The sequence below is a fragment of the Anabas testudineus genome, chromosome 19, assembly GCF_900324465.2.
Source record: "Anabas testudineus chromosome 19, fAnaTes1.2, whole genome shotgun sequence".
Taxonomy (NCBI): Eukaryota; Metazoa; Chordata; class Actinopteri; order Anabantiformes; family Anabantidae; genus Anabas; species Anabas testudineus.
This window is the reverse complement of record NC_046628.1, coordinates 13,162,204-13,172,853: the sequence shown is the minus strand read 5'-3', so window position 1 is coordinate 13,172,853 and position 10,650 is coordinate 13,162,204. Positions and strand designations below refer to the sequence as shown.

At 40.2% G+C, this 10,650-nt stretch overlaps 1 protein-coding gene across 1 annotated transcript; it reads left to right on the top strand.

Moving 5' to 3' along the window:
- Positions 1 to 5,099: 5,099 nt before the first annotated feature.
- On the top strand, positions 5,100 to 9,759 carry myoz1b (myozenin 1b). The gene is made up of 5 exons (XM_026351798.1): positions 5,100 to 5,184; positions 7,583 to 7,749; positions 7,833 to 7,902; positions 7,991 to 8,177; positions 9,525 to 9,759. Exons 1-5 carry the CDS (start codon positions 5,100 to 5,102, stop codon positions 9,757 to 9,759), a joined length of 744 nt encoding a protein of 247 aa, XP_026207583.1.
- Positions 9,760 to 10,650: the final 891 nt, after the last annotated feature.

The following is a 10,650-nucleotide window of genomic DNA, read 5'->3' as shown; positions in this document are numbered from 1 at the left end:
CACAGAGACATGCGGCTGAATAAAAATAGACATGACTCACCTCAGCTGTCACTCTGTCTCTTACTGTGTCGCCCACGTGACCACCTGCTCCCACTTGGGCCCCCTTGGGCATTTACCAACTAGTCTTGCAGCCTAATTGTTCTCTCAGGATTTAGGCAATTTTGAGATCAAACAAACAGCAAAGCAAAGTCATCAAGAAAATGCTTTTTAAAAGTTTCACCACACGGAGGCACGTCCTACAGTGCCCCCGTGTGGTGAAACCTATCATGTGTATTGCACCACTACAGTTACAATCTCCTCCCTTGTACCATCCCAGATTCAACATCAGTAATATGTCAGTCAACATTTAATGTAACAGTGATAAACACCTATCAAAGTAAAGTATGTATATAATAGCCCCACTTTTTTATTTGTTAAGTGATCTACATTCTAACTGTAAATACATATGGTACATATGGTAATCCATGGTAATCCATCTAAGTGAAAAAAGATTAAAATAATTTCAAATGCATGCATCCCTTTGCTCAGTCTTGGATGGAAACGTCCTCGTACGATTGTTAGCCTACATTTTACAGCAGTTCGACAACAGCCACCTGATGGCTTTGGAGCTGTGAAACCTAACCTTGGCCACAGAAAGAGATCTAACCTATGAACCCTGGGATCAGGTGACAGACAGGGCTAACTTTAGTCCTGTTCAGGTCCACTAACTGTATCTGCACTTATAGTAATGACTGAAATGACTCCTCTTGACTCTTGGCCATATTCACAACTTACTTTTACAATTCTCCCTCTTTTCCCTGTTAAATCCTCTCTTGCTCAGTTGCACACACACACATGCACAGCGTATTTCACCTATTTTTGGAGCCATTAATCTCCAGCTATTTGGCCTGGTGCTAAACTCTTAATTCTGATGGCTTTTTTATAGTGTGATTGAAATTGGAAGTGATGTGCCACATCCTACATTATAAGATCCTCGCACCACGTTTCTGGGTCAACAGAGTCACATGTTTGGTTAAAGGTCAGGGTTTAGGGGTGGGCCAGATCCAGGGTGGATAAAGACCGTTCTGTCTCATGTCAACTGCTCATTGTAAGGTTTTTATTTTGGAAAATAAGGTTTCATTTATTGTTTTCAAGTTCTTTAATAACTTTAATAACCAGCCAGCTTAGCAATAGTTTTTCTCTACTGTCACCACAAAGTTCTGGTTTTGTGGGAAACCTCTAGTAAACTCTTAGATTGCCATGCAAAACAAAACATACCTGCTGAAAATACCATTAGTTAGACATGTTTAGACCAGTAATGATGAATTTCACCTTTTAAATTGTATGGTAAACCTAAATTGCTTGTTTACACAAGTATTAGTCACAGAAGGATTAGTCAGTTTGAGCTCAGTTGCAAAAGTCCAGTATTCACTTGCTTTCTGATAGAACATCTGATTCTTTACCTGCTATATGCTCCAATATGTTCACCAGCCGATCTGTGTCTGCCTCTTGTTTGATGCTGAGTAGCACATGCTAAAACCTTTAGAGCTTTTTTACTGTAAACAGATGCCTTCTTCTGTAAAAGAAAACAACCTGAACCAATACAGTAAAGCTGCAGTTCAGACAGCTAAATAAAGAGATAAAACATGATGTAAAACACAGTAAACCCAAGAGGAGCAACAGATTCAGGTGACAATTTTGCGTAGGTTAATTTTTGCATTGTCATTTGATGCACTGTTTCTATGAAAAATATTATAGCTGCTTTAAAAAATAAATGTGTTGCTAGACTCATCACAAACGTGGAGATCAACCTTGGAAAGAACACTGGTAAAACTAATGTGAGGATTGGTGAGGATCTGACAGACATGATGCTACAGGCATAAATGCTGCGAGGCACAGCCTGTGCATGAAGTTGCAGATCATCCCCAAAGATTTGTTCAGTTCAGCAGAAGGTACAAAGAGACTGTGAGAGGAAGAAGGAAACACATCAACAAAAGCATGAATTCCCTCAGGCAAATTCAGTGACTGTCGGGTGATGTTTGTCATGTTTATCAAAGGTGCCTAATCTCCTGCAGTTGGGATGAGGGATTCTGGGGTTCACAAGCTTGAGGAATTCACAACACAACAATCTTCAGGCCAGGTTTTAGTGGTCTGTTTATTCCAAAGTTCAACCTAAAAACCAACAGTGGTCTTTGTATACAGGACACTCTCTGTTTATGTGATGGATCTACATGAATGAATTGATTTGTACTGTAATTCAGTACATCAATAAATGAAAAGGGACTATGTTGCTTGATAGGAGAATCCGTTATTGTGTGTTTTAATGGTGACTAAATCAAGATTTGTGCAAGTTTGTTATTGTTCCCTTTTAGTCAAAGGTATAAAAGACACCAAAGATTTATAAGACAGTTCACTATGATACCTATTAAACTTGGTTATTATTAAATTATTTTCAAAATTTAATTTTATTTTAATTTTCACGGCATAAACTAAACTTGTGAATTTGAAACACCACACCCACCTCCCTCTTTACACCCTACTCCTCCTCTCCAGGTCTTGTCTATAGCACCAGAGCAGCCCTGCTGATAGGGTTTCACTCTCTCTGTGGCAAAGAGGAGGGCAGGCAGTTCAATACAAACTGTGGGGCACAAATCTACCTGGGAATCTATAATCCTCTTCCTCTGACACGCACTTATTCTTGGACTTTGCTGGGATACCTGGGTGTTAGGTAAGACATCTAAGAGCTAAAAGTGTGTGACAGCATTGATAAAACCCAAAGGAATCTCTTTCACACATGCCTTGCGTGTCTGTGGATTATCACTGATGATCACTGACTTCTCAAATAATTCTGTATCCACTTTGACTACAAGGAACCAGTTACTGTCATATTCATTTAATACCTGTGGTCTGCAGTGTTGCAGAAGAAGCTTCTGTATGTGACCTGGGAGGCCTCTTAATAGGTGAATCAATGAATGAGAAAATCCAAAGCAGTTTGTTACAGAGACTGGACTGTCAAGGACTAGGACGATCTGTGTCATAATGCTTTTTTCAAAGTGTTTCAAATCACACCACAATATAGTTACATTAACAATTTATCATTTATTTTAGTAAATTGATTATTGAGATATCAATAAAGGCATACGTGAATCATGAAGTTGGTGGATAACTTCACTATTCTTCTTACCTAACACAGTGGTGAGGAATGTGGCCTTCTGCAGTGGAGTTTTTAGTCTGCAAGGATGGATGGATGTGTGCATTTGGGAATGTGCTGACTGATGCCCTTCCTTCTCAGCTGTCCCCTCGAGATTTATCTGGAGCTAAAACAGGCTGGTCGTGGGGGACAGAAGCGTCTCTTCACTGAGAGAGGCAGTAACAGGACCCAGGCCCTTGCACAACACAACAGTTTGCCTCCATCTTGCATTTCCCAGAACATGCAAAAACACCTGTAACCTCCACGTTATAATCCACTATCCACAGGCTCACATTAATCACAAGAGAAAAGTATGAGGGTACATTTCTGTTTCTGTGAAGGTGAAGTTCTGTGTACATCTCATGCTGATCACAGTCCCACTCACCATAGTTCTATAGAGCATGGGTTCATAAAAATAGCTCACACAGGACTGAATCCCTGACTAGGAAATGAGCCTCAATTACAGCAGATGAAAAGCAATTACATTAACTGTGTCCCGGTAGACGGGTCCTCCAGCTTTTTCTTTTGTACTGGGACTCACCTCCAGCCTTACATGATTGCTTTCAACCTTTGCAATAGACAGCAACATACTGCGTGAGTGGTTATTCAAGAGAGACGTGAGCAGCCACGGGGAATTAGTGTCCTCAAGGGTTTGTAGGGGCTATATGCTGAGTTAAAAGCGTGCTTAACTTAATTAGGGAGCCCAGTGAGGTTCTAATGGAGTTTGCTAACATTTGGGACCTCATCTACAACTTTGCAATTTACAAATACAGAATACTCTATCTTGCAAATCAATTTAAAGCCTTCTTCTAAAATGCTTTTGAAAGTTTTTGTTGCATTGCATTTCATTGTCTGTTAAAGTCTTGTTTTAATTTGGTTATGTTCTTTGTTGTATGCCTGGCCTAACAAATTGTGATAATTTTTAATTAAAGCATTATGAGGTTTTATGAGTTTGAGGCAGGTGAATTTCCTGAGAACATCTAAAGCCATGGGCCAAGTAAAATAAATTATGTAGACATGGTGATAACAGCAACATCGTATGCAACTCAGTTAATATAACTCTAGTTAGAAGTAGGTGTTCAAGACTCCCACATTCAGATGTAGTCCAGTTGTGAGTCACTGGACAAGTGATTCCTGAAGCTCCCAAGTTGTGCGTTTGACATTGGTGGAGCCACAGCTCAGTATGTATGGTGTCAGTGATTTAGTGTCTAGAGGTACAGTTTGTAGTACTTAGTCAGACTCACAGCAATGAGCACATACAGCTACAGTAAAAGCTAAATGCAAGCTAAACTTTGTTACAATTTTTAATTCTAGAAAAGGCACATTTTCTTTATTTCTAGGGTCGGGGTAGTGGCATAACATATAAAAGATGAGGGATTTGCCAGTTTCAGACTTTAGTATCGGTATGTGGCTATTTCCATGACGCAGTAATACTAATTCATTCATTTGGAACCAGCACTGCATCTGAAAGGTTAATGAGAGCAGTGAAACTAGATCAAGTAGTAAAAACTGCAGGTTGTAAAAACAAAACTACGACCAAAAAGATGTGACAGCTGCAGAGTTAGATGAGTGACACCTTTCATGTTACTTGTAGTCATTTTATTTTACTCTTAATATAAAAATATAGATTTTTAAGTGTAACAGATCATTTTGGACCATGGAAATGTTAGTTTGACAAACAATTCTTAACTCATGGGTTGGTTTTTTCATGTATCTGTATTGGTAGATGGAGTAGCTCTATCTGTGAGATGCAGGTAAAAACTCTGCCTGGTGTAATACACCACCATGTATCTTAAGAATTTCAGTAACTTTTTCTGCCGTCTGTGTTGATGTATTTCAACGCATGTAAAAAATCTGCATTTACAGAAAGTAGAACGACTGATTATTTTTGTTTCGATAAGTGAATATTTGTCTATTTTCTCCCATAGCCATGCCTTTCACAACTCCTGCCCCTTCTAACAAGAGGAAGAAGGACAACAAGATCATCACTGACCTCTCAAACATCAGCCAGAATGGTAAAACACACACACATTCACACCATACATACACACACACAATGTGATCATAGATTCACACACTGCATGAAAACATGCAACAATTTACCAGTAAGCCTTGTCCTCCTTCCTCGAAGGCCTTCTCTTTCTTCCCAAGTGATCTGATTATCCAGCCCAGTAAATGTCAAATCTGAAGAGTTCTCTCTCTGGTGTCTGCTCTCTGCCCAGTGTGTATATTGAACTGTGTGGGTGTAAATTGCTTCATGTGGTCTTAATGATACTGCAATTAAATAAGAACACACACGCAGAGACTTGTTCCAACTAGTAATGCAATATCTAACATGCATGTGGCATCTCCTGGAGGAGTGTGGATCATTATCAAATGGCAGAACAGCTACAAATCTGTCATCGTTAGAGGCAAGACAAAATACCAGACACTGACTCTGGTCTCACAATATTAGTCTGAGGCTCTGCGTGCGAGTAGCTATTGAAGTTGAATCAATGCAACAAAAATGTGGCAAATAGTCCATATATGTGTGTGTTTATATTACTTGGGGAAAATATCTTTCAAAATTGAAGTTATTGTTGTGGTGCATGTGCATTCAGTTTGGGTCCACCAATGTTTTCTTAACTTTATAATGCTGCGCTTTTCTTTGTTTAGTTGAATTGGCTATGGGTGCTCATAATAAATACAAAATACTTTTTTTCCAAATCCACACCAGAGACTTGAATTGCCGTCAGAAAAGACCCACCCATGTGTTTAATGCATTTCCCTCTGCCAGACTCACCAGTGGGTCCATCTGTTCAAACTCTTGCTGTGCAGCTGATCATTGTTCAAACTCACAGAATGTTATTTTTAATTATAACGGAGATCCCAAAACAATATGAATATCATCCTGTGAATGATTGTTCATACTTTCCATATGCCATCCCTGTCAAAAAAAGCATCAGCATTGTGTTTTCTTTTAAAACTGGCTTTTACTTGTTGCCTGATGTTCTCAGTCAGTCTCTGAGCATGCACACTGTGTCATTTACATCTGTTGGTGTCTTTCCACTTTGTGTCCTTTGCTTGTTTTCTCTACCAGTCCTTCTGCTGTCACATCTGCAGCCACATTTATATCTTTCCACCAGTTTGTTGTCAATCGGTCGGTCAGTCAGTCATTCAAGAGCTTATCCTGCTTATCCCCTATTTTGCTCCAGCTAATGCCTACTCATCTATCCTTCATCCCTGCCACTGTGTCATTCTGATGGTGCCTCTGGCTGTCGCTCTGGTCTCTCTCTGTCCATCCATTGCCTCTGTCAGTATATCCCATTTCCTCCCAGTCAGCAGCCAGATCCAGTTTCACATTCTTCTGAATTAACACTCTAATCAATATCCTCATGGGAGAATTTGCTCCTAGCGCGCGCACACACACACACAGACTTAACATACACCCACTTGCACAAGTCTGATTTATGAGCTACTGCTAACAGCTCTCTGCAGCATTGCAATGCCAACTCTCAGCTTTATAGATGTGTTTGTCCAAGTGTGTGTGGGTTTATGGCTGGACTCCAGGTGTTATGAGTGATATCAGAGTGTATGTGGTGGAAGAGAAGAGTGTTTTATGAAGAGCTCTGTGGAGCAGTAAAAATCCATCAGATCTCCCTATCACGGAAAGGCGGGAGAGGAGAGAGAGAGCGGGGGGAAGCGTGTTATAAGGATTTAGCACCATTAACAGTTCTACCTGAGAAGGTGCTGTGACATTCCCCAGTGCCCCTGTCTTTCATATTACATTGGCCTAGTAACCTCTGCAACTCCCCTGGTTTCACACGTACACTACGACCGATGCCACACAACAGGTTTCACCTGTAATTCATCATAACAAGTGTGGTATGGAGCTAGAGGATAAAAACACAGCCCCTGATATCAGACATAAAGTGGAAGGTAAATCCAACTTTTAATTTACCAGATGGGATTTGGTTGACAAGCGACAGCACAGCTCGGAGACTATGACTCTGGCAAGGCTACACAGTTGTCAGATCTCTTATTTTAATAATACAAAATGCTTAGAAATTGTTACTTTAACACTGAAATTTCATCTTTTGTTTCACGTAGGTTTATTTTCTTCAAATATGTGCATCACTCTATGGCACAGTATTTTTAAAATTAACATATTGTAAACAATAATTGGTACTTTTTAAAGCAAATATACAAATTCTGTTGTCTTTCTAAGCTTTAATGAGAAGACTGATGGTAATTATTGTTATTTGTACACAATCAACTTTTTAATTAATTAGTGTCCTTAGAGATGCTGCTAGGTGGATAGAGTCAGTTGAGCTGTTTCCCAGCCCTGACTGTAATCTTAGAATTGGCACTTATGTGACTTAAACCCCAAATGCAGTGTCTTCATTTTGTCCTCCTCCTCTTCCTTACTGATAGATGAAGAGTCAGACACTGAGGCTGCCGAATTTGACCTGGGCACCAAGATCAAAACACCCAAGGATGTGATGCTGGAGGAACTCTCTCTGCTCAAGAACAAGGGCTCCAAGATGTTCAAGATGAGACAGCAGAGAGTTGAGAAGTTCATTGTGACCAATGAGAACCTGGTGAGCGTGAAGGAGGGATACTGTATGTTTTCTGTATGTGTACGTGTGCAGTTATGTCCAGTACATCTTCTTTTGTTTTTCAGCAGAACCTCCAGAACCTACTGATGTCCCCTCCCCCTGTTCCGCCAAAGCCTGAGATGCCAAAGGAAGAAGGTAGAGTCACAGATGTGCATTTTATATGTTGTATACCAGCATTTTAAAAGTTTTCTTTCTTACCTTCTTTCCTCTGTCTGTGTCTCAGTCGTGGAGGAGAAAGTGAACGAGGAGGCAGAGAAGGAGAAGAGGAGGAATGATTATGTAAACACCTACATTTCACCATGGGAGCGAGCCATGAAGGACAATGAGGAGTTGAAAGCCACCATGAAGCCCAGCATGCCAGGACCCATTCAGAAACACCCTGATCTGCCACAGTACAAGAGCTTTAATAGGTACACCACACCAACAAATTACACAAACAATTATTTCTATCTTTAAATGAGGATGTTTCCTTGTAGGGAAATATTGTGTAATGACAGTAATACTAAAAGAAACAATTTAATTTGCCTGAATTTTTTTGTCTGTGTGTCTGAAAATGTAGAAAAAAGCAGGTGAAAACTAATTTGTTCTGGTAATTTACACGTAGACAAGACAGAGACATACAGAAAATCCTCACATATGACGACCTGGAGGCAACAAGTTTGCAATTTTATCAATTACCAAAATTGTTGCCAAGTAATGTTTGGTGAAATTCCTGTAACAATGACAGTGCAACTTTCTTTACATAACACCCAATGTTTTATTTAATAGGATAATCATAGCAACATTAACATTATAGTCTTACTGTTATCATTACAGCATCAGTCTCATTTCCTCTTATAAAACCCCTCATCACTATGACAACCAGCTTTATCACCTGCAAAAAGAGACTTACTTCCTTGCTGTATCTCCATGGCTTTACTCAGCAATGATACTGTGCCACATCAGCGGCATTAACAAATGTCCTATGACACTTACCACTGAGACAACATTTCACCCCAGATGTAATTATCTTAATCTTATATGAACCCTAGATCCCTGTCTGTTGTAATAGTGTTAATGGTCATTATGGTCCCTGGTAAGAGCAGCTGTATCCTATAATATACCATACTAATGGAGCTGAGTAAGCAATAAACAACAATGAGAAAATGGGCCACTAGCTATAGATATGTGAAAGGTCCCCCCATCCTTCCTTAATAGGAAGAAGACATTAAGACTGAAGGAGACCTTAGAAACATTTTGCAGCTGAACCAGAACTCTCCGGGACACAGAAAGTAACCTGGAAATGTTGTCCGTGGTCATTTTGCTGCTATTTGTGGTTAAATTGTGTCTCTTTGTTATTTATTTTTGTCTCTTCACAGTCATTTGACTTTCTTCGCACTCATTTCTGAAGGTTCTGTAGTTATTTTGTGCCTCTTTGTGGTTGATTTGTGTTAACATGACATGTTACATGTCACTTGGGTGAACTGGTAGGGTTAGTGTTAGGGTTAGGCTCATCAATGAAACCCCAGGGTCAGTGGTTCAGCTGTGTGTTCCTCCTGGCCTTAAGTTGAGATGTCCTTGAACAAGACACCAGAGCCATCATCTATGTCCAACAAGTTCCCCAAGGGAGTCAATAACATATATCATAATTGTTCACATACTTTGGTGTTATGCAGTGTGTCATTTTTTTGCATGATCTTATAAAAAAACTAAAATAAGTGCTGCATTGTACTGTTCCGCTGTACCTCAGACCCTTTTTTTTACCCTTTTATTTCCAGGACGGCACTGCCCTTTGGTGGTTTGGATAAGGCATCCAAGATACTGACCTTTGAGCTCCCAGAGCCAAATACTGCCACCGAGGAGCCAGAGACTCTGCCCACCCTGCAGGCAGACATCCGTTCACGCCCCTCATTCAACCGCACACCCATCGGCTGGGTTTGCAGCGAAGATCACTCAAACATCCACATGGAACTGGACAACATCCCCTTTGACGGAGAGACAGATGATCTGTGAACATGCATGCAGACACAAACACACTTGCAGTAGAGTTTGAAACACACAGTAGCACGTGCACTTGAAATTATAAAGACACTCAGACATGCAGCATGAACTACACACAAGCAGCAGGCATATCTGAACAATAACAAAAGTACTTTCAGAACTGATGATGCACGCCTGTGAACACGATGTAATGTACTTTAATTGCATGGAAACAAAATGATTGAAGCAGATTAAGTATCTCCCCTGGTCTCCGGTGTGCTTTCTTACTTTTCCTCCCCAACTATAAATAAGTCTGACGGTGACTGTGAGTCCTGTGTGAAAATGAATAGATGAGCACTCGGCACTCTTAAAACAATGTATATGCAATAAAGTTCCCCTTTACAGAATGTCTGTCAATGTCTTTTCATGTCAACTTTGCATCCAGAAGTACGATAATTTAAACTAAGCAGCTGCTGAGGGCTCTACAGACAACAACTACAACTACCAACTACAAATCTTAGTCCCTGTTCAAATGATTTCTTGGACCAGTCACGAAAAAGGAGCTTAGAGTGATGAAAAATACAACATTTAAGCACAACGCTAAAAACAAAATCACACAAAATTGCAAACCTTCACTGCTTAACTAAAAAGTGTCCCAGTGACCTCTCACCTCAGTCTTCATGCTGTGACTGTGATCTGGTGTTGGCAAGACTCCAGTGACAGCAATTAAACAGATGTCCTCTGCATGCAAAGGTGGATGGAGTAGGATATAAAAGCCACAGCATTCAGCATGGCTCTCTCATCCCCGGCTGTTTTTTAAAATTTGTCCTGTCCTGTTTTGATTTTGTACATTACAACGACTCAGGCACACATCCACCATCAAACTACCGATATTAATGAAGACATCTAATGGCAGTTTATTCC